This window comes from Cibotium barometz, chromosome 25 (assembly GCF_041138505.1).
Source record: "Cibotium barometz isolate CiBa-2024 chromosome 25, ASM4113850v1, whole genome shotgun sequence".
In the NCBI taxonomy this organism is placed as follows: domain Eukaryota; kingdom Viridiplantae; phylum Streptophyta; class Polypodiopsida; order Cyatheales; family Cibotiaceae; genus Cibotium; species Cibotium barometz.
Genome location: NC_141070.1, coordinates 15,130,149 through 15,154,586, shown reverse-complemented (window position 1 = coordinate 15,154,586; position 24,438 = coordinate 15,130,149). Strand labels below are relative to the sequence as shown.

Here is a 24,438-nt window from a genome sequence, read left to right as displayed (position 1 = left end):
AGTAGTTCACCTGCTTGCTAGTAAAGGACCACCACCACATGGGCCCCATGAGTGAAATGAGCGGCCTCGATTTTGTAGTTTTAGATTTTATATGCAGCAGCCATAATAAGTGGGCATTCTTCTCAAGCCCCCCTTTGTAAACCCTGCCCAATCCAAAGCGTGTGAACGGCCCCAAAAACATCTCATAAGCCCGGGGTGTGGGCGGAGTTTGCACAGTTGTCCGGACAACTGTGGAGTGTTTTATGTCGATTTATTACGCTATAAGCTTTGGGCATTCGGACTGCTATAGAAAGCACGTTAATCTTTCATGTACACCTTGATCAGCGTGGGCTGAGATGGCTCACCGAAATGGGCCAGCTCACAACGTTTCCAAGGACGTGATCGTCTGCGACAATGGAACAGGGGTATTTATTCAATACTCATAGTTTAAAATCTTTCCCAGATTTTCGAAATTTTTTTTTTTGGAATGCTTGATCTGATCCGCAATTGCCCTTACAATGCCTCGTTTAACTACCAAACTGCACTGGTCTCATGCACATGCCTGCATTTTTTGTCTGATTTTGTAAACTCTCTAGAACTAGAATGGCTGACGGGATCCCCGTTATAATTTTTCAAACTGTACTGATATATATATATATATATTTTTCTCCACCTTAAGATCATTCACTTAGCAAAGAGAAATCATATGTGAGATAAGCCCTTAACATGCATATCAACGTCACCTACATTCAGACTAGTTAAAAAATCAAGTGTTCATGCAGGCAGTTTCCTAGATCCAATAAAAATTAAGGAGGTTTTGAAGTATTAGTCATCATCATTATCATCACCACCTCTACCACCGCCATCAGATCATCATCATCATTGCCATTGCCATTGCCATTGCCATTGCCATTGCCATTGCCATTGCCATTGCCATTGCCATTGCCGTCATTCACTGTCACCATCGTCGTCATCGTCATCGTCATGGTATGGCCACTGTACTGATGATGCCAAGTGAAAGAGCCCAAACTCTATGTTTTGCTGTTTGGGAGCAGCAGTCCGTAGTGCTTTTGGTATCTCCGAGGGTGTGAATGCAATCCATTCATTGGGAAATTGTTTGCTGGTCCTTAACCGCCTTGAATGTGCTCCAAGGTACCTGACATGTGTATCGACTCATTCAAATGGTGCCTTATGTTGGCAGTATTGTATGTAGCACAGCCATCTAGCTGCCCACCACATCTTGCCGTGTATTTATAACATGGTTGCCTCCACTAGCCTATAGTGATACTTCCTCAACAAGAAAGACCTTGCCTTGTGCATGTGGGAGGGAAAGATCCCATTGAGATGTGATAGTAGAGCTTGGGGATCTTGATCTCCATCGATGCAATTGCTTGTCAAATAAAAATATGTCGAGTTTGAACTTAGAGATCACACACACACACATTTTTTTTGTTGTAAAAAGCAGTGTTCTATTACTTCAGTGTACGAGAGAACAAGCCTATAGAGGTGAGGAAAACTTCTTGAAAATCAGAAACAGTGGAAAAACAAGTCTGAGTGCAGTTGATTCATTTCTTGTAGTCTATCGCAATCATAAAGACATAGGCGCAAAGATTGACGAAAATACCAGCACTTGTCAATCTGTGTAGAAGGAAAGATCAGACGATTGTGACCAATCCAGAGTGTCCAAAGGGCCCAAAAGCGTGTCCAAGCAAGGAAACCCGCATAATCAACCAGTCTTTTGTGATATCTCCCAAAGGTCGAGAAATGCTTGTAGAAGCAACATCTTGGAAATCTGGCATCCAAAGAAAGAGATAATCTTAGCAAGAAATCTATGGTATCCAAAGAAGCCCATAGTAGATGAGACATAGTCTCATTGCGACTTGAGTATCTAAAACAAGAAGCAGAAGCTATCTTTCTTTTGGTGGCAAGAGTTTCACCAACATCCAACCAAGCATTGCCAAAGGAAAACACTTTGCTTTAATGAGAATTTATTGTTCCAAATTTTGTTTCCACCACTTGGTTGTCTTATCCATATTCCAAAGCCTGTTCGAATGAGCAGCAATCCAGGGCTCGGGAATAATCAATCTGTATATTCAGATAGCAGTGAGCTGTGACACAGGTACTTTGGGAAAACCAAGCTCATCTCTTTGAAGCATCCAATCCAACAATCTATTCCCTTGAATGACAGGTGGAATCACTTCAAATTGTTGCAAACAAAGCTCTAATTTTTTGCTAGACAGGTCTGTAATGCATACGCAAATTCCATATCCTTTGCGCATGGGGGAATGTAAGTATTCTGCCATCTGGAGAGATGACATCCTGGATTAGACGTATATTATGCTTTCTTGGGCTCTTGAATTGCCAGAGGTTGCATAGAAACTTTGCTCCAGTGAATACTCTCCAATCTTAGTGAGTTACCTATCTCTGGATGTCTTCCAGACTAATGCAAGTACTGGAGGACTTTTTTCCAATATGCTATTAGTCTAGTAGTGAAAGGACAGCCTTGTATCTTCCCTTGCAACTTTCCAAGAAGCAAAACCCAATGTGTATCTTGCCAACTGCCAAAAGAGTTAGTCGTAAGTGCAGTACACATAGCTGCAATCATCACTGTCCAAGGTTGCTCTTGGGCAAAAAAGGTGGACAACAGAGTTACTTTTCTTTGCCAAAACATGATAATGAATATTGAGAATATTCAGCCCTCCATGCATCTTTTGCAAACAAATCCATTCACATCTCAAGAGTCTAAGAGTTTTCTTCTGATGTTTGGTTTTCCATAAGACTTCCATGGTCTGAGACATGAAAGTAGAGATATGTTTCTTTGTCCATACCAATAGAGGCAAAAAAAACTATACATAAGCCATCAAGATGGATTGTACTATTCTCAATTGCACATGTAAAGGCTAGCTAGGTAGACAATTGCCAGTATTTCAATTTTGCTTTCATCTTTTGAAAGACCAAGTCTATGGCATCTTTTGAATCATTAGCATGAGCGTGCACCACTAAATTATGACCATTTGACAATTGCAAACCATGCAAATGTCCTTGATCCGTAAGTTTGTCCATATATAGAAGCAAAGGGTGAGTGGCAATCACATATAGAAGTGCACCGAAAGGGAAACCTTGCATGACTGATTTACCCAATATCCAAGGACAAGACAATCCTTTGCCCAATATACAACGCGCTGTACAATCTTGATAGAGCCAATAAATGACTTTTTTATCCTTCTATTAGTTACGGAGAAAACAACCATAATGGCTAAATACAAACTCGTCTCCAAATGGGAAGCGAGAGTCAAGATGCATAAAAGGGGAGGATGCTCTTTACTTCGGCTGGCTACTCTAGGAGGAGGAGGTTATCTCATACAATGGGGGGAAGGGGAAACAACCACATAGGTGGTCTGTAGTGCCAAGAGGCACTGACTCTGGAAAGGCAATGCAGATACGAAGGGATGGAGTCCCAGCCATCCGAGAAAGAACCAAAGCGGTGGTTGGGGGGGGGGGATTCCATCACTCTCCCGATAGCACCACCTATTACCGAGAGGAGAGGAAGGTATTCCTTCCTAAATCCTGGAAAGCCTGAGACGCCAACCAAAGGATCGGACGTTGTGTCGAAGCCGTGCTGCCACCTCGCAAACAAAGAAGGCTTGGGCCGTACGCAGTGTGACAGGGCTCAGCTCCATGAGTCTGTTTGAAGCTGTAGGCGAATTGAACTCAACTTGATAGTAGCCACGCCCCAAGGGATGAATGTCAGTGATCTTTCCAGGCACGCCAAGTACTGTCCGCATGTCGGGTGGCTACCCACAATCTTGCATACCAAGGTGGAGGCCTCCAAAGAAGTGATTATCGAAGCGAGGAGCTGGAGATCCTCTTTTGAAAAGGAGAGGAAAGGGATGGCGGCCTCGGTCGGGTTTGACGGAGTGCCTGCAATGGAGTCCTAGGACCTGGGGGTTCGAGACCAAAAGATGACGAGTCTCGCCACCAAGAAAAAAACCCAAAAGCTGAAAGCACTTGACGGGAAAGAGGGTAAGGAGGGGGAGCTGGCGGGAGCACGGTTAGTTGGGCAAGGTGAGGGTGGCTTTGGCAATGCGGGGTAGAGGCAAAGATGGAGGTTGAGGCGAGGGAAGGGGGCTGGGGCGAGTGAGGGACAATAGAGTGGGCAACAGGGGGGAGGGATAGCAGAGCGGGCAACAGGTGGGAGGCGAAGGCGAGGAGGGCACAGGGTGGTAGGTGGGAGGCGAAGGCGAGGAGGATGCAGGCGAGGAGGCCGAGGAGGCAGGCGGGAGGGCCGAAAACTCTAGTGATACTCATTACGTTGGCAAGAAAGAAATACAACCCAAGACCTTGCTTTTATAGGCATTAGGGCACCCTTATCTTTAATCTCTTAATAAGAGGTGGTTCACACCTGATCTATTCACACCAAGACTTAATAACCTTTCACATTAGGTGGTTCACACCTAATGTGTTCACACCAAGACTTAATAACCTTTCACACCACTAAGACTTCGATTATTCCAACAAGGGCTAGTCTGACTAGTCCTTTCCAAGATGATGGCATAACACCTTGCTGCCATGATTGGTTGATCATATGTAATAATGGATCCTCAAGCAGGTTTGAGAATTCCAAAAAGATTTCCCTAGTCAACCCATCCGATCCAGGAGATTTCCATTTGCCTGAAGCGACTGCATTGTATATCACTATAGACGTAAATAGGCTTTCTAGTTCAAAGGCTTCTTGCACATCCATTATTTCTTTTACGTTATGTAGCAATTATGTACGAGCGTGCGGCATAGCATGGGTTTCAGCAGGAGGTGATGCAAAAACTTGCTGAAAGTAAGTCATACATTGTACCTGCTGAACCTGTTGTACCAGCAGTAGCCAACTGTACCTACTGTAGCCGCCTATTGTACCTGCTATACCTTGTTAGATTTTGTGCATCTCAATGTGTTGTGTGGGAACAAGCCTTATATTGGAGCACATGTATTTTATCTCTTTCTATGAGTTGTGGGCTGATTTATTACGGTCGGCCAGCTTCATGTTGCAGTCGGCTAGTTCATGGCCTCCTTTTTTTTTCCAGGAAAGTTCATGGCCCCCTTTATAAAGAAAGGCCTCTCCTCTCATCACTTGTATCCAATCTATTCACAGGCATACTGTTTATCACCCATCTGCTGGCGGGTATTGCCATTGCAAAGCCTCATGCTATAATAAAGATGTTCATTGTCTGATATCTTTGTCTTTGTGCCTCTCTCCCTCTCTCCTATGTCTTGCTTCCGCATTGTGCAACTTTATCATGGTATCAGAGCCCAGGTTTGTTGCTGGTCCGGCCCTCCTTCTCGCATCTTGTTGAAGCCTCCTCTTCAACAAGATGTTCTCTCTCCTCCATCTGTGTTTTTCTGCAAATGCTATGTTCTATCGCTTCACTGTACAAAGAAAGAAGTCCTCAAAGAAGAGGCAAACTTCTTAAAGAGCAATCACAAAAACAAAAAAAAAAAGTGTTTATGTGAGTGAAAAAATGCAAGGTTTCTAATGTACCATAAATTAGAGATGATATGGGTTGTACCATATGTCTCACCTCGTTTGACAAGCATTTTGAACCAACTATGATGGAAATACAAGCCTGTATATTGCATGGGAAAAGAAATAGTTGTCATCTTATCCACATTGCGAGAGACCAGGCCTCTTTAGTACTCATCAGAGCACAAGCTTGCATGGGAAAAGAAAGTCATCATCTTATCCACATTGCAAGAGACCAGACCTCTTTGGTACTCATCAGAGCACAAGCTTGTATAAATGTTAAGAGCAGGCACATCACCTGCTCGTGAGGGGCTGATGGCAATTCCAGTAGATGAGGAGTTCCATTTAGAATTTATTGCTGCCAGCTAGTCTCTCAGATGAACAGGACAGGATCCTGGATATAAGAATAATGCATGTTTTCCAAAGAAAATGTGAGTAAGAAAAATGCTCAGAAAGAGCTCAATTATTTCGTTTAGTGTTTTTATTTACTTTTTGGTTGCTGTTGTAACCTCAGGTGGCTAACTTGTTTGGTTTTTATGGTCAGTATGTGAAATGTGGCTTTGCAGGTGAAAATTTTCCTGCTGCAGTTTTCCCCTGCATGGTTGGACGGCCAACACTGCGGTTCGAAGAAGCAATCAGCGAACAGAAGCTTGATGTATGTTTTACACACTTTGTTAATTAGAGTAAACTCCTCTAAGTCTTTGCAGTTACAAGACTGAAGAATTACTTGGTTTATTTTCCATTTGTTTCATTTACACTTTTATATGGGGGTGCATTAGATGCCTCCAGTCCCCTGCATGAGATGTTTGGCATGGTGTAATCAGATTTTGGTCTCATAGGCCTTTTTGGTCTTTCTTAGATGTTAATTTGGGATTGAAATCGGTCGTGCTATGGGCAATATTGTTAATTGATAGAATCTATGTTTGGATTCTATCCAGGACATCATAGTGGGGGAAGCTTGTGCTAAACTTCGACATCAGCTGGAGGTTACTTACCCTGTCAGCAATGGGATCGTGCAGAACTGGGAAGATATGAACCATGTTTGGGATCACATGATCCATGATGTTTTGAAGGTACACATACATCACGTCAAGCACAATAGCGTTGTGCTGCAAATGTTTCATTTTATTTGAAAACTTATCGGGACCTCAAAGAAACCTTGATAAAACATCCATTGGCTGGATGCATTGTGTACTTGCACTTTAGAAAAACTAGGGTTATTTTGCAACCATCCAATGGAGGCTAAGGCAAATTTTATAGAGATCCAATGAAGTAGATTATTTGCAATCCCAACTTGACATCCCAAGTATCTTGCAGTGCCACCTCTTTCAATCCAAGTAAATCCAAGCTCTGCACCCCAATTGAGTCTCTACAAGTCACTAATCCAAAAGCCCACTGACTTATGCCAATTGATAAGAGCTCTAACAACTAAACACAATTCATCCAGGGCAATTTGAAAAGAGCATAGACATATGTTATATACAACTTTGTATGTAGAAGGAACTCCTCTCAAACATACTACCGCTTGACATATATATCTGTAGAGTCTGAGTTATCTGCCCCATTTGACCATCAGTTTGAGGATGATCCACTAAACTCATGTTCAGCTTTGTATTCAATTTCTTAAATACCTCTTGCCAAAAGTGACTTGTCCACTTTGTATTACGATCACTAACAATGCTATGTAGTGTTCCATATAAACTAAACAGCTTTTTCACAAGTAACGGAGCTAGTTGTTGAGCTCTTAGTAGGAATAAGGCTTGCCGATTTAGTTAGGCAATTCTCTATCAGACAAATTGTATCATGCCCTCTATTGGTCATAAGTAATCCCACAATGAAATCCGTTGAGAAAGATTTCCATTTCTTACCAAGGATCTTGGAAGGATGCAAGTTTAGCCTTATTGACTTGGCATTGTTGACCATATATTACTCTAGAAACATTCGCATCTTTGTTTGATAGAGATCTCTCTTGACCAAATCCAATGTTGTTTAGACACCTGGATATTCGGCACAAGGGCGGCCATGACTTTCAAAAAGTCTTCCTCATGTCGTTAGCATCCACTTGGCAAACCTTTTTTCTTTGAAAGAAAAATCTATTTTGAATGGAATATTGGTCTCTTTTGTCAGAATGCGCAGCGGAAGACTAACGCACGTAGGAGACACATCACCATCGAGCTCCACGAACACCCCCACAACGGGCACTGCAGCATCCCTCCACCGGGCTCCCATCTCCCCGTGAGCTGCCTCCCAAAACACCGGCCCGGAGGAGATGATTATGACAAGGTGTCACTCTAGCCTATATATGGCTCTTCAACTTCCCATGCTTCCACTTATGGGATAATCCAAGGCACCTTCTAGCCATAGATCACACGCTCGAAATTGCCAACCTTCCAACACCCTCCCTCGATTCGAGCTCCGCAAGCCACCGAGCCGCCAGGGGGTCGCCCAGGACCACACACGCCTGAGCTGCCCAGGACCACACGCGCCTGGGGCCCCATAGTCACAAGGGAACGTCGTTCCAAGCTCTTGGAACGGGGGAACGCGTTCCATAGAGATAGCCGTTCCCATTCCCGTTCCAAAATGGCACCGCAGACCATGTAAGAAATATAAGTGAACTATGTATCATGTAGAACACATCTATGCATTATCATGGCCACTACTGAGATGGTTTGAGGTTCTTTCTTTACTATGTCTCTTTCCAAAGCATTTACAGATATATAAAGTAAATTTATAAACACATTTATGCAATGATGTGGCGTTCCTGATTCCGTTCCCTTTTATTCAAGCTTTTCGTTCCCGTTCCAAACAGTCATCCGTTCCCCAAAACGTTCCCGTTCCCTTGTGACTATGGCATGGGCTCTGATACCATGTCAGAATGCGCAGCGGAAGACTAACGCATGTAGGAGACGCATCACCATCGAGCTCCACGAACACCCCCAACGGGCACTGCAGCATCCCTCCACCGGGCTCCTATCTCCCTGTCACGATTGTGACGTATGTATGTATCAGATCCTCTCTTCATTGCTGATTCCTGTTGCAGATGCAAAGAGTAACCAGCCAAGGGAACCCCTACCCTCGATTGGTTGCGACTCTTCGCCAAAGGATGTACCTCTTCATCGAATAGTCACATCCCTTCGACGAATGGTTGTATCCCTTGATGAATGGTTGTGCCTCTACATCGAATAGACACATCCCTTAGCCTAAAGTTGTATCCTTTCGTCTATGGTCATGTCCTTTCGTCAAAGGACATGCCTCTTCAAACGTGTCTCTTCGTCAAAGGACATGCCTCTTCAAATGTGTCTCTTCAAATGTGTCTCTTTATCTCCTATATAAGAGACCTATTGTACTCAGTTTAATCAATTCAATTCAATCTTCTCTCAAGTGTTCTCCTAAAATCTCTTGTTCTCTAAGTTAAGTACTTAAGTGGTAATTAGTACACAACATGAGGGATTAACAACATAATCCTCACAGAGGTATCAGAGCTAAAACCTTTCCTACCTGTGGGTTGTGAAGCCCTCATCCTCTCCGCGGCACTTCCACGTCCACCCCTCTTCTCAGTGTTGTATGGAAGCAGCGGAGCGATGGTGGACTTGGCGTAAAGCTTTGCCCATGGTGATGTTAAAAAAAAAAATAAATAAATAAAAAAATCCACACCCATACACACGTACCTTGTGTGTCTCAGAGAGGGAACCCTTTCTGCACACCTAGATTACCCCCTCCCTGCTGCCGGTGGTGGTAGCCGTTCGCTGCATGTCAGGAACCCCCCCCTCTTTGCTGAGTATGGAGCACCCCCCCTCCTCGCTTCGTTCGCTGCAGGCCATGAGCCCCCTCCTCGCTTCGTGTAGCTGTCGGCCCTGAGCCCCCCTCGCTGCTGAGTGTCGACCGCCCCCCCTCTTCGCATCGTGCAGATGCAGCTGGCGGCGCCTTTTTGAAGAGGCGCACCCCCTCTTCCGATCGGGTATGTGACGATTCCAGGCCACCGTCACCCTTAAGCCATTAAAAAAAAAAAAAGGGCACGCTACGTGGCATTTGGGCCTCTAAAAAAAAAAAAAAGAGTGAGCGCGAGTGTGAAGCGCCCCCCCCCCTTCCGTTGGCGATTCGACGTTTAATCCCCCCCCCCCTCCCCCCCCCCCGGCTGTCAAGATGCCGCTGACTGCACTTTCGCCTTCATCCTCTCTCCCGGCTCTGCCCACGTCACACTGTGTGTGCGCTCTTGCCATTCACGTGCATGTTTCATGGATAATTTTCCGGAGGAGCCCTACATGCACATCCCCTACCTGAGTTACATCGATGAGGTCCCTGAGGCTCTCCTTCTCGAACACAGCCCTCTTCGTGCCCCCACTCCGGAACCGGTGCCACTTTCCGCCGATGCTGGGTGGATTCCAAGTTTCTCGGACTCTCCTATACTAGTAGCCCCGGTCTCACAGGTGTACCGCATACATGTCAGCAGCCCGCATGTAACCGAACCCGACACTTGGGCAATCTGGACTATTTTCCTCACCTGCGAGCCACTGCACCTTGCTCATTTCGAGTACTTCCTGTCACGGTACCCTTAGTTGGCACACTTTCTTCGAGAGTGTAGTGTGGATGGCCTCCGTAATATCTCCTCCACGCGTCCTCTTGTGACATTCTACTGCGAGATCTTTGTCCCCGATTATACTCCATTATCTCTGGTGCCCAGCCCTTTGGCGGAACCAAATGAGGAAGTGGAAGTAGACGAAGTAACCTCCGAGGACGATCCTGAGGAAGTGGAGGACCCCGACTTCGAGTACGAGGATCCCGTTACTGCCTCTCCTCCATCCTACATCTGGGGTGGACCTTTCCTTCTTCACCTCAGTACTCTCTCTGAGTTCTCCAGATGTCGACTTCGCGCGACAACGTGCCACCCGTCGATCCTCAGATGGAGGCCTTGCAGATGACCACTCTTCAACAACAGATGGAGGACTTTCGACGGTATGGCATTAATGCGATTACAAATGGAAGACATGCAACAACAGCACCAACACCAGCGCGAGGGATCCAGGAAGTCACAGCGAGCGCGTCGATCGCGTTCACCGACTTCATCATCATCCTCGATGGGCCAGCAGGACGATCCCTCAACTCCTCCCGATCCGACCGCCGAGGTAGACAATGTTGAGCTCAAACTTTTGTATAAATTAATGACCACAGCACAGACAAGAAAGATGGATATCAAGTTACCTGAGCCCTACAATGGTCGCCGCGATAAGCGGTTAATTGATCACTGGCTCTACAAGATGGAGGTTTATTTCTCAAATACCGAATTGCTCGAAAATAAAAAGGTGGCATTGGCCAGTACCCTCTTGAAAGATACTGCCTTTCTTTGGTGGCGACGCAGGATTTCAGATGGCAAGTCTACTCCGACGTGGGATAAATTCCGGCGTGCTCTTCGCAAGGCTTTTGAGCCTGCAAATGCGAACTTTCATGCCAGGTCTTCTCTCTGCCGCCTGAGTCAAATTGGCTCCGTGGTTGCGTACATCTCAAAGTTTCAAAAACTGGCTCTCGAGATAGAGACACTCAGCCCCTCTGACCAGCTTCACAGCTTCATTGACGGGCTTGAACCCACGATCCAAGACGAAGTCCATAAGTACAATCCTGCCACCTTGGATGAAGCAATCTCGTATGTCGAGCGCATTTGATTACAAGCGTCCTCCTAGAAACTTTTCCTCCGGCGCCCGTTCTTACCAGCGGAATCGACCCAATGGGACTAGCCAACCCCAGCGTCCCAATCCTGGACAACCAAACTCTCGGCGACCATATTCTGGACAACAGTCCTTCCGGTCGCGCTTCTCCGAGGCAAGCTCCTGCGTCAAATGCAGGATCCTCTCAGACCGAATCCTCTGGCAGCAGAAACCGAGATCGGTCCCGACAGGACCGTCGCAGCAATGATCGGCGCAATTTCAAGCGAGAAACCTCTTCAGGACAGCAAACCTCTTCATCGACTGCCACTTCATCCCAACCTAGTCGTCCAGGCCTCTGTACAATTTGTTCTGGCGATCACCGGTGGTATGAATGTCCTCAGTGCCCTAAACCCTCCAACACTCGGCGCAATTCTCAGGTGGACAGTTGCCACCATGTTGATCATGACCCGCCTCCTGTGAAAGACAAAAATAAACAAATAGCTTGCTCTATTCGCGTTTCTGAAGTTGTCAGTACCCTGATGCTTAATGGCCAAAGTACCAACCCTGTTCCGGTGAATCTGTCCAAGGAGGTCCTTAGTCTTCTGGGTTTCATTGGCGACCATCCCATCAATGTGCTGGTGGACAGTGGTTGTTCCACTAATTTTGTGGGCACTTCTTTGGTTCACAAGCTTCGCCTACAGACCCGACATTTTGTGGATGCTTTTCAAGTAGAGCTTGCTGATGGTTCCTTCCTTAATTGTAACAAAAAGGTGCAACAGCTTCAGTTCCAGATTCAAGATTACCAAGATCACCTTAATTTTTCAGTGATGCCTTTGTCACATTATGACATGATACTGGGACAATCTTGGCTGTATCGATATGATCCAGTGATCAGCTTTCGTTCTCATTCAATCCAGTTATACCATGATGGTCGAGAGCTGGAACTTCGTGGCCTTTTCAGTGCCAAACCCATCACTGTTGTTTCTGCCCTGCAAGTCAAATGCCTCGTCCGCAAACGTGACTGTACAACATCCTTGGTCATGTTACGGGAGATTGAAGTAGAAACTAGTGAGCAAACTCAAGCCTCGTCATCAACAATTGCTTACTTGGAGCAACCCTTCTTCAGGCCTTTTTAGGATCTATTTCCGAATGATCTTTCGACGACATTGCCTCCTTGTCGTCCTGTGGATCACCCGATTGATCTTATCCCAGGTCAACCTCCTCCAATCCGAGCTCCATACCGTGTTTCTTACTCTGAATCTCAGGAGATACAAAGGCAATTACAAGAGTTGCTGGACAAAGGTCACATCCGCCCCAGCAAAAGTCCCTTCGGAGCCCCGGTTTTGCTTGTCAAAAAGAAGGATGGATCAATGCGGCTTTGCATTGATTACCGTGCTCTCAACAAGCTGACAATCAAGAACAAATTTCCTTTGCCTCGCATCGATGAGTTGTTCGACCAGCTACTTGGTGCAAAGGTGTTTTCCAAGATTGATTTGAAGTCCGGCTATCATCAAATTCGTATCCATAATGGTGATGAATACAAGACAGCCTTTCGGACAAAATATGGCCATTATGAATTCTTGGTTATACCTTTTGGGTCAACCAATGCCCCGGCCACTTTCATGACCCTGATGAATGAAATTTTGGAGCCGTACTTGGACAAGTTTGTGATCGTTTATCTCGATGATATTTTGGTTTTTAGCCAATCTATGGTCGATCACAAAGAGCATTTACAGATTGTCTTTGAAGTACTACGCACCAATGTGCTGTACGTCAACAAGAAGAAGAGCGAATTTTTCAAGAACCATGTGGAATATCTTGGTCACATCATTTCTGCTAATGGGATTGCAGTAGATCCTAAGAAGATTCAGGTGATTGTGGATTGGCCTTTGCCTCTCACCATTTCAGATGTTCGATCTTTCTTGGGACTTGCTAACTTTTATCACAGCAAGGTGCATAGGTTTTCAGAGATTGCTGCCCCTTTGACAGAATTGACAAAGCTGGACAAACTTCAGTGGTCTTTTGAAGCTGAGCAATCCTTCAATGATCTCAAGCATGCCTTGACGACAACCCCGGTCTTGGCCATTGCAGATCCCACCCAGCCCTTTGATGTAATGACAGATGCCTTTGATCATGCTTCTGGTGGAGTTTTGATGCAGAATGATCGTGTCCTTGCTTTTGACAGCAGGAAGTTTTCAGCCATTCAAAGCAGGTATCGTGTGTATGATAAGGAGTTTTTGGCAATCGTGCATGCTTATCGGACTTGGAGACATTTTCTTCTTGGAGCAGATTCAGTTGTACGTACAGATCATCAATCTTTGACCTACATTTTCACTTAGCCTGTAATGAACTCTCGACAAGGCCGATGGGTTGAATTCTTGGCTAATTTCCACATGACTATCCAGTATGTTCCTGGTCTTCAGAATGTGGTTGCAGATGCTTTGAGCCGCATGCCTCGAGCCACTAATTTTGCCATCACAGATGTGCAAATGGAAATCCCAGCTTGTTTCAAAAATGAGTATTTGACTGATAGAGATTTTGGAGATGCGTTCCGTGCTCTCAAATCTTCTAATCCCAGTCCTGCAGAAATGAACATGTTTGCAGCCTACACCATCATAGATGAATTGTTGTTCTTTTCTGATCGCATTTGTGTGCCTCACAATACTTCATTGCGGAAGATTCTCAAAGTTCCTTATGCTGCTCATCCTGGTATCAACAAAACATATCGGCTTTTGTCTGCTACATACTTCTGGCCTCAGATGCAGCAAGATGTTATCAAATTTGTCAAAGCTTGTCATTCGTGTCAGATAATGAAAGCCTCTCGACAACTTCCTCAAGGGTTACTTCAACCGTTGCCAGTTCCCAATGAGAGATGGGAAAGTATCAGTATGGATTTTATTACCACTTGGTCTCGTTCATCCAAAGGCAATGCTCAGATTCTTGTGGTGGTTGATCGATTTTCCAAAATGACGCATTTCATTCCTTGCAAGAAAGCTGCTTCAGCCCCAGATGTGGCGTCATTGTTCGTACATGTCTTCAAATTGCATGGTTTGCCGAAGACCATCATCTCTGACAGAGATCCAAAGTTCACTGGACATTTTTGGACGTCTTTGTTCAAATCTCTTGGCACGAATTTGTTGTTTAGTTTAGCCTATCATCCTCAAACAGATGGACAGACTGAAAGAGTCAATCAAATTTTGGAAGAAATGATTCGACATTACATTCAATCCCGTTTGGCATCATGGGAAGATTATTTGCCACTCGTGGAATTTGCTTATAATGATTCCCATCATTCAGCAATTGGATTAACTCCATTTCAAGCAGCATATGGGCATACTCCTCTTGTGCCTACAAACTTTGTTTTACAACACAAAGTGGCATTGGCCGATCAATTGGTTCAGGAGATGCAAGATGTGCTTGTCCAAGTTCGAGATAAATTGGTCCATGTGCAACAAAAATATCAAAAATAGGCCAACAAGCATTGTCGACATGCGGATTTTCAAGAAGGAGATTTGGTCTTGTTGTATGTGGCACCTCACCACTACAAAACAGTGAAGTCAGTTTTTCCAAAGTTGCGACCTCGCTTCTATGGGCCTTTCAAGATTCTTAAGAAAAATTCAGTTGTCAGTTACAAGTTGGAACTTCTACCTTCATGGGGGAAGGTTCATCCGACTTTTCACATTTCTTGGCTCAAACAGTATGTTCAAGGAGATTCGCCTGCTCCAGACTTATCTTCATATGTACCAGAAATTGAAGATGACCATATTATCCTTGTTCCAGAAGTAATTCTTGACGTGCGACAGAAGGAAACAAGAAGAAAGTTGACTACAGAATTTCCTGTGAAGTGGATGGATTTGGATGAGTCTGATTCCACTTGGCAAACAGATGAAGACATGCAGCAGTACCCTAATCTTCTTCGGGAATTCTTTGACAAACGGATGTCTATCATTTGACACATGGGTTTTATTTTAAATGGGAGGGAATATCACGATTGTGACGTATGTATGTATCAGATCCTCTCTTCATTGCTGATTCCTGTTGTTGCAGATCAAAGAGTAACCAGCCAAGGGAACCCCTACCCTCGACTGGTTGCGACTCTTCGCCAAAGGATGTACCTCTTCATCGAATAGCCACATCCCTTCGACGAATGGTTGTATCCCTTGATGAATGGTTGTGCCTCTACATCGAATAGACACATCCCTTAGCCTAAAGTTGTATCCTTTCGTCTATGGTCATGTCCTTTCGTCAAAGGACATGCCTCTTCAAATGTGTCTCTTCATCTCCTATATAAGAGACCTATTGTACTCAATTTAATCAATTCAATTCAATCTTCTCTCAAGTGTTCTCCTGAAGTCTCTTGTTCTCTAAGTTAAGTGCTTAAGTAGTAATTAGTACACAACATGAGGGATTAACAACATAATCCTCACACTCCCGGTGAGATGCCTCCCAAAACACCGGCCGGAGGAGATAATTATGACAAGGTGCCACTCTAGCCTATATATGGCTCTTCAACTTCCCATGCTTCCACTTATGGGATAATCCAAGGCACCTTCTAGCCATAGATCACAAGCTCGAAATCGCCAACCTTCCAACACCCTCCCTCGATTTGAGCTCCGCAAGCCACCGAGGCGCGAGGGGGTCGCCCACAGGACCACACACGCTTGAGCCGCCGAGGACCACACATGCCCGGGCTTTGATACCATGTCAGAATGCGCAGCGGAAGACTAACGCATGTACGCATCACCATCGAGCTCCACGAACACCCCCACAACCTTCTTCCGATCTTGGGAGGCACTCTGCCCGGCCCTCTTTGAGACTCCACTTGGGTGATGAGGAGCAACCCTTGCCGATCCTTGATGTGGAAATCACTCATCCCTCTCGCTTTAGACCACTTCCTTGGGGCTCAGTCTCCATGGAAACTCACTATCCTCACGCGTTGGGAATGGTAAGGATAGTCCTCCCTAAGGTCAACGCTAGGTATCAGCCGGCCTTGGTCCCCTGACCACAAAAGCCAAGAAGGGGAAGAGTCATCTTGGAGGTTGAAGTGTCAGAATGCATAGCGGAAATGAAGACAACTGCTATAGAGAGCAATACACAGATGAAAGAGAGAGAGAAGCTATGTAACTTTGCTATATACACCAATAAAATCCCGGAAATACACATGATGGAGTGTGGGGGCAAGGGACCATTTTATATGGCCCCTAGCTGCTGGTCGGCCAGCCCATAATCAGACGACAGCAGCCCTAGCTGCCCATGACCAGCAACATGTCAGTCGGCCAGTATAAACACAGTTGGCCAGCAGTGAGGAATGGGTTGGGCAGCACCAGAACAGTCGGGCAACAAGAAAACAGAGTCAGCCAGCATCTCGGGGCAGCCGACACCCCATACACAACTCTAGATAAATAGGAAAAATACGGAGAGTGAGGAAAAATGGGAAGACACTAAATACGGGCGGGCACACCCACAACAGAGGCCCTGACATAGTATACAGACAGGAGATGATTGCTAACACCCCGTCTCAGCTCCTAAATGTGGAACCAACCCCAGTGAGCTGGAGTGCCGTCGGAGCATAGCGTGAGGTAGAGACTTCGTGAAGAGGTCCGCCACATTGTCCTCCGTCGAACAATAAAGAAGCAAGATGTCACCAGCCAAGATCTTCTCACGAACGAAGTGATATTGTATCTCTATGTGCTTGGTCTGGGCATGGAAGACCGTGTTCCGAGCAATAGCGATACAGCTCTGGTTATCGCACTGGATGATCGTGGGCTTCTTCTGTGGAAACACAATCTCACCAAGCAACCTCCGCAGCCACACAACCTTGCAAGCAGCAGCACAAGCAGCCCGATACTCTGCCTTTGTAGACGACAAGGCAATAGTTGGCTGCCTCTTGTTGCTCCATGAAACAGCTCGTGAGCCGAGGGTAAAACTGTAGCCTGATGTAGATCTCCTCGTGTCTGGATCTCCTCCCCAATCTGGTCACTCCAACCTTGGAGTCGAACTCGTTCCTTCGTTTCACCTCCAGTGGTGTAGAAGAGTCCAAGATCCTTCTGTTAGCAGTCATCTCCTGTTTGTACACTATGTCAGGGCCTCTGTTGTGGGTGTGCCCGCCCGTATTTGGTGTCTTCCCATTTTTCCTCACTCTCCGTATTTTTTCCTATTTTTTTTTGGAGCTTTGTGTGGGCTGTCGGCTGCCCTCTGATGCCTGGCCGACTGTGTTTGTGCTGCCCGTGTGATCTGGTGTTGCTTGGCTGTACTATACTGCTGGCCGATTGGGTATTTCTACAGGTTGTGGGCACCAGGGCAGTAGTCGGCTGACTTTGGGCTGGTCGACTAGCAGCCAGGGGCCATATAAAATGGCCCCTTGCCCTCACACTCCTTCAGTGTGTTCCAGGATTTTATTGGTGTATAAAGCAGAGTTACACAAGCTTCTCTCTTTGTTTCATCTGTGTATTGCTCTCTACAGCAGTTGTCTTCATTTCCGCTGTGCATTCTGACATGGTATCAAAGCCCTAGGCGGCTTGAAGCTTGGAGACAGTGGGACGTCGAGGGTTTGCTGATTGAGGTGCTGATTGGAGACTGTTTGGGCTGTACGGGACTTGGAGATCGAATGCTCCTCAAACTCCACCCGGAAGCCAGTCTTGCAAACCTCATGCACTGACAATAGATGAAAAGCAAGTGCGGGGACGTAAAGAACACGAGAGGAATGCTTCCCCCCTCTGCCATTGGGAATGATCTCCATCTGGCCCTCAGTGTGAACCGGTATGGTGGAATTGTTGCCAATGAAAATGCGACCTGACTGCCGTTTAGGAGTCATGTGCCTGGAAGCACCGCTATCAAGAATCCATTCCCGAGTATCCTTGGCAGTGAAGCCAATTGCCTCCTCGCTCGAAGAAGATGAAGCATCGGTGTCCAACATCTCCAAGTGCACAAAGGCTGGAGTCTTTGCAGTTGAAGCTGAAGAATCAGCACTCTTTCCAGTCCGCTTGGGACACTTTCTCCAATAGTGGCCTTTCTCGCCACAATCATTACAGGTCCTCTCGGCCTTCAGTTTCTCTCGGTCTGAATTGGGCTTCTTCTCAGAAGACTTCCCTTTGCCCTTGTTGTTGTTGTTATGGCCTTTCGAGTGCTGGCCAGTCAAGGCCTTAGAACCTCCGCCTTGTGGAGGGTTCGTAAATTGCTCTTCCTGGTCCAAGACCATTGGCACAAGCTCCTCCCATGTGATGGTGCTGAGCCTGCCACTCGTGATCAAAGAGGAGTAAAATGCTGAGTACTGAGAGGGCAAATGTGACAACAACGTGATGGCCATATCCTCTGACGATATCTCTTTCCTGGCCTAGAGAACCTCCTGCTGAAGAGTTTGCAACTTGTTGATGTGCTCCTGCATTGTCGACGACTTTGCAGGATTCATCGCCTGCATTTGAACTTCCAAGGTGATCCTCTTCATGGGTTATACCCTGTTGTAGAGAGAAGCCAAATGCTGCCAAATCCCTCTGGCCAGCGTCATATGCTTTATGTGATTGATCACCTGTGGTGTGCAATTTAGGAAGATGAAAGAACGGACGTGGGCATTAAGACGATCCCATAACTGTGCCTGTGCCTCCCGTTCCTTCCGTATAGAGGGTAACTCCCCATCTTCCAACTCTGGCCGTGGAACCCCAACAACAATGAAATCAGCCAAGTCATAGGACTCCAAAACAGACTCCATCATTACCTTCCATATGCCGTAGTTGTTCCCGTCCAATTGTCGGTCCACCGGGAACGTGGGGAGTGTTAGGATCTTCATGTACTTCTCAGCCATCTCAAGCAAATCTGCCATCTCAAGGGTTCACAAGGTCTTGTGAAGGGAGGGCGGGTGGGAAAAAAACAAGAAGAAGAGGCTGCAAATAAAATGCAAGGTGGCTGTCCAATGGTGATGGCCGCCTTCTACCCGATCTCCAAGTCCCGTACAGCCCAAACAGTCTCCAATCAGCAAACCCCCGATGTCCCACTGTCTCCAAGCTTCAAGCCACTTGGTGGTCTTATACCATGTCAGAATGCATAGCGGAAATGAAGACAACTGTTGTAGAGAGCAATACACAGATGAAAGAGAGAGAGAAGCTGTGTTACTTTGCTATATAAACCAATAAAATATCGGAAATACACACGATGGAGTGTGGAGGCAAGGGGCCATTTTATATGGCCCCTGGCTGCTGGTTGGCCAGCCCATAATCAGTCGACATCAGCCCTGGCTGCCCACGACCAGCAACATGTCAGTCGGCCAGTATAAACACAGTCAGCCAGCACTGAGGAATGGGTCGGGCAGCAAGAAAAAACAGTCGGCCAGCATCTGGGAGCAGCCGACAGCCCATACACACCTCAAGATAAATAGGAAAAATACGGAGAGTGAGGAAAAATGGGAAGACAGTAAATACGAGCAGGCACACCCACAACAGAGGCCCTGACATAGTGTATAGACAGGAGATGACTGCTAACATGAAGCCCACCACGGGATATCGTGTCTAGGGAAGGACACCACCCACACAAAATCAAGAGGCGAGGCCATAGGTGTGACGCTCTAGGACAACTGGCAGAGTCGATGGCAATGGCAAGGTGGTGTAAGGTCTCGTAGACCTAACCAAGGATTATCAGACATAGAATCACATAGGATTAGGGTTAGACCCACATACTTGAGAAATCCTAACAAAGGTTTTGTAGACCTGATGTTGTACTTACCGCATGACTGCGATAAGTTGTGGCTAGCGACTCACGACCAACCGTAGCTTGAGTACCTCGAACCATCCCCGAGCTTGAGGTTAGATTGTTGAGCTTGCAAAGCCCAGATGATCCCAACTCTTACGTCCCGATAGGCCTAGGGTTTGGGCTAGGGATGTGGATTAACCCAGGTTAGGGTTAAGGATTAGTTGGTGTGTGGGGACTTGGAGGGTACCCATGTGGGCTAAAGGTGCTAGCAGGACGAGGTCTAATAGCCTAGGGCTAGTAATGGCTAAAAGCTTATAAATAAAGCAAGGGTCAATAATAGAGCTATATAAGTGACCTTGGGTCACTTATGAGTTATTGAGGTATCAACATAGTAGACAAGAGGGCTACCAAGGGCGTGCAAGGCCTCGGTGGTGCAGCCTAGTGGTATGGGATGTTGGGTTGGGGCCATCGGTACGAAGCAGGCTCTCGGCAATCAGACCTCAGGCTTAGGGGTGAGCGTGGAGGACACTATGGTTGGGTGGCAAGTCGCTAGACACAATCTATCACGGTCATGTGATGCGTACGATGTCGGGTCTATGAAACCTCGTTAAGGTTTTGGTTCTAGGTTAGATAATCCTTGGCCGTGGTTTGTGGAGACTTGGCATCAGAGCATTGATCTGAAAAGTGCGCATGGAGGATGAACGAGACAGTACCCTCATGCTGGCTGTTTTTGCGAGAAGGCCATGGATGTGTGGGAGCAAGAAAGGGAGAAATCCCTCGCGTGGATGCACGAAGATATGAGGGAAGGTGAAAAAGCACCCCCATACAGGCTGGACAGCAGCTTCTAAGTGCGAGGAAGGTCTTGCTTTTGTCCAGAATTGCTCTCACATGCCTAGGAGACAGTAGGAAATGGCTAGAAACATGAGAATTTATCATAAGCAAGTATTTCTTGATTGGGATCTCTCAGCAGAGGTCGACCACGAGGAGAAGATGAAGCTTTTAGTGATGAGAAGGCACCCACAGGAGGTGGAGATAGCAAAGGGCAAGAGGGCAGGCCTTGGGCGCACAGAGGACATAGAGGGCAGCCCCAGCCAGTGTGCAATGGATCCGCCAGCCCTAGGCGCACAAGTGCCATCAGTGCGCCCCAGACAGAGTGCCATGGATCCACCAGCCCTAGGTGTGCAAGGGCCATCCGGACACACAGGTCAGGGGCCATCAGTGCACAGATCAAGGGGCAGCAAGGGGGCGGCCATGATCTGTAGACATGGTGTCCATGTGCAGCCAGCCCATCAGCACAAAAGCACGCCTGTATGGGGGCAGCATGACCTGTCTATAGGAGGACAAAACAGCAGCATGGCTGCATAGGCTTGCTCAAGAGAGAAAGGCTTGCGGGTATGCACAGAGGGTGCGGGCACGCACAGAGAGCAGCGCTCTGGTGCTAGAGAGAAGCAAAAGTGTGGATAATTTCGTGAAGTCATCCGACAGTAATGATTGGAGTCAGTCGGTGATGATGACTTTGAGGAAGTGAAGCCATTGGGATGGCTAGGATTTCACCCACCACGAGCAGGAAGATTGGAAGATAAATAGGAGCGTGTAGTGTCGGGCCTAAGGTTGATGGTGCTCCTTGCCTTCGCCAACCAATGACCATGTGGTTGTCAAGTGGTGTCAGGAGGCTTTGCTAAGTGAGATTCAAATCTGAATTCGTACATACATTGATGGGTCCAAGAATGGCTGAATAGTCTTGACTTCACAGACCCTAACTCGTGACACATATTTTCAAGTGCTTTTTGACTTTGGGATACACCCATCCACATAACCTCAAACCTCAAACACACGAATGAAAAGCTACATACATGAATACATGAAATTGCACCCAAGAATCCATTGAAAGCCCGCTGTCCTTATTCAAGAGAAGGTGTCGCTGAGACACTCCATTGCAGGGCAACCAACTCTTCCGTGGTACTAGCAACCTCCTCCCCAACTTGCCTTACCAAATTTTCTGCTTTTTGGACTTGTGTGCTGCAGAAACTGGTTCTTCTTCACCTCACAATCTGTTGAATGGCTGAGTGGTGGCCTTTTCAAATCCCTGGAATTAAGAACTTGCACTGGGTGGAAATCCTGGCTATTAACGTGCACCCCACCCGGTGAACAGACATTGTCCACCGGTCCTCGCTTGTGGCTACCTCGGGGGAGCTCAATTGGCAATGGCGGATTTGGCTCTGCAACAGTGTGCGCCACCTGCAAAACTGAGACCTGTTCCGCAACAGCAGGCAAGCAAACTGCAAATTCGGGCCTGGGCTTGTCATCAACTCTCAATTTTTTTGGACTGGCAGAAGGCAAGGGTGTGGTAGGGGGTGATAGGGCGAGAAGCCGGGTGATATGGGCAAGGTGGGTGTGATAAGGTGGTGGATAAGCGCAGGAGATAGCTGAGAGGGATCTACAGCCGTTGAGCCCATACGTAGGTGGCGGAGGTAGGAGATATAGCCCGATCGGTGGGGTAGTGAGTTGGTGTGAAAGCGGCGGTCCTCACAGCAGCCGAGCCCCTGTGCCGTGTCAACAGGCCACGCCAAATGGTGTGCGTGGCAACCAAGCGCGCCAACAAGGATTGCCGAGTGTGCAGAGCGGTAGGTGAAGGGTGACCAAAGTGGCGAATGATGGGACTTGGGAGGCTGCGGACCAGCACGCCGGTGGGATGCTGGCACCCTCAGGCCATGATAGTCGACGATCAGAGTGGCGAGGATCAGTTGAAAGTGGGGGCAGCCTCAGCATGGTGGGGACCACAATGAGCAGGTGGGGATGAGTTGGGCATGGAGCAGCAGCACGATGTGAGAGGAGGTCGCAATGGGCGGCAGGCAACTGATGTGAAAGGAGTTGGGCGGAGTGACGGCCCCTGCAACCGCCGGTTTATTGTGAATGGCAAGAACACGGCGAGCTGGCCAGGAGTGCAGGGTGTGAAGCAACTCGAGCATGAAGGTGATGAGAAGTAGGTGGCGGCGATAGAGAGTGGAGAGGGGCGATGAAAGCGAAGGAAAAAAGGGGCTATGAGAGCGAGGGGGGGGGGTGGTGGGAAGAAAGCAATGATAGAGAAGAGGGGAAAGGGAGCGAGGAGGAGATGGGGTTCTGTAGGTGAGGGAAGGCAAGTTGGAGAGGATGAGGACCAGCCTAGGGGAAGCTGAAGAAGCACAGGCCACGCCAACCCATGTACCAGGACAGCACCAACACTATGAGTAGCCGATACCTGCAGAAACTGGTGACGAAAGGCACCAGCATAGAAAAAAACCAGAAGACAAAAGCTACATGGAGCAACGAACGTTATTGAATCCTAGACTAGAAACCTGAGCAGCGCAGCATATGATGCGTGGAGGTGTCCAAGCCCACAACAAAGAAAAACTAAGCTACGGCTCGAGATCTGGGGATGGGGAGCGATGGAAGCTCGACCCCTCCCCCAGCAGGATTGCCAGAATTTAGCTACACATGTAGCTGAACTGAATGCCAAACTAAAGAAATTGAACAAACTGAATGGATTGTATTGATTGCCTTCAATCAGTAAGTAGGGAAAAACCCTTTTTTATACAAAAAGCCCGTAGGCATTACAATACCCTTATGTGGGATAACTCATACACCTCATGCTTTCTCATGTGCCTACCCCGGGCAACCTGCCTGTGTACACTAGCCCACTTAGTGCAAATAAGTTCTAGCATCTCATTACCCTCATCACAAGCCCAAACAACTCATGCTCAGGTGACAAGTTGTATCAACTCTCCCATCTCATCCACTATCATGCATGTGAAACAATCATTCACGCGAGAGAAGTCTTGTGAGTACGAACTGTAACTCGCGGCGGGTGCCCGGGGGACTAGGGCCTTTGAACACACCTGTTGATACCATCAATGCATATTAAAACATTTAAACATGGCCACAGCCTTAACACATATCCATCATCACTTTGCATAAAACATAAAGCTGGACAAAACATCCACAAATGCTGAAAATGGAGCTTGCACGTGTGACACCGCATAGAGGCCGGAATGGGCCCCCCCCCCCCCCCCCCCCCCCCCCCCCCCCCCCCCTTGGAGTATTTTATTACCCAAGGAGAATAATATCATGTACAAGCTTTGAGGGCCTTACTCTCCCCACGGGAGATGCCGGATTATCCATATACAAATGCCATAACACAGCCCAACACGAGGCAACCAAGCCGGAACATAGGGTGTAGAAATGCCGAGCCAACAATATAATCCATATACCTCCTTGTGGGTAACTGATTCTTCCCCAAAACCACGGGTCTTCATGCAATAGAGAGGGTACAGCAAGTACAACTCTCCATTCAGCCGGTACAGTAGGTACAATGGTTGGTACAGCTGGTACAGTGGTTGGTACAATAGGTACAGTGGCTGGTACAGCTGGTACGGTGGCTGGTACAGCATGTACAACAAGTAGAAAAGTTGGTACAGCCGGTACAATGGGTGGTACAGCAAGTATAGAAGGTGGTACAGCCAATACAAGGGCTGGGTACAGCAGGTACAGTGGCTGGTACAGCCAGTACGATGGTTGGTACAGCAAGTACAACAAGTACAAAAGCTGGTACAGCCGGTACAATGGGTGGTACAACAAGTATAGAAGCTGGTA

At 47.1% G+C, this 24,438-nt stretch overlaps 1 protein-coding gene across 1 annotated transcript in view; it reads left to right on the top strand.

The window, feature by feature from the left end:
* The first annotated feature begins 246 nt into the window (after positions 1-246).
* ARP2 (actin related protein 2) overlaps positions 247-24,438 on the top strand; it is a 97,149-nt gene continuing 72,957 nt past the window's right edge. Inside the window, exons 1-3 of the mRNA XM_086819259.1 lie at positions 247-404; positions 6,036-6,146; positions 6,430-6,564. Of these exons, the coding sequence (XP_086675385.1) occupies positions 336-404; positions 6,036-6,146; positions 6,430-6,564 (315 nt within the window). The 5' untranslated portion in view covers positions 247-335. The remainder of the gene's footprint in view (positions 405-6,035; positions 6,147-6,429; positions 6,565-24,438) is intronic.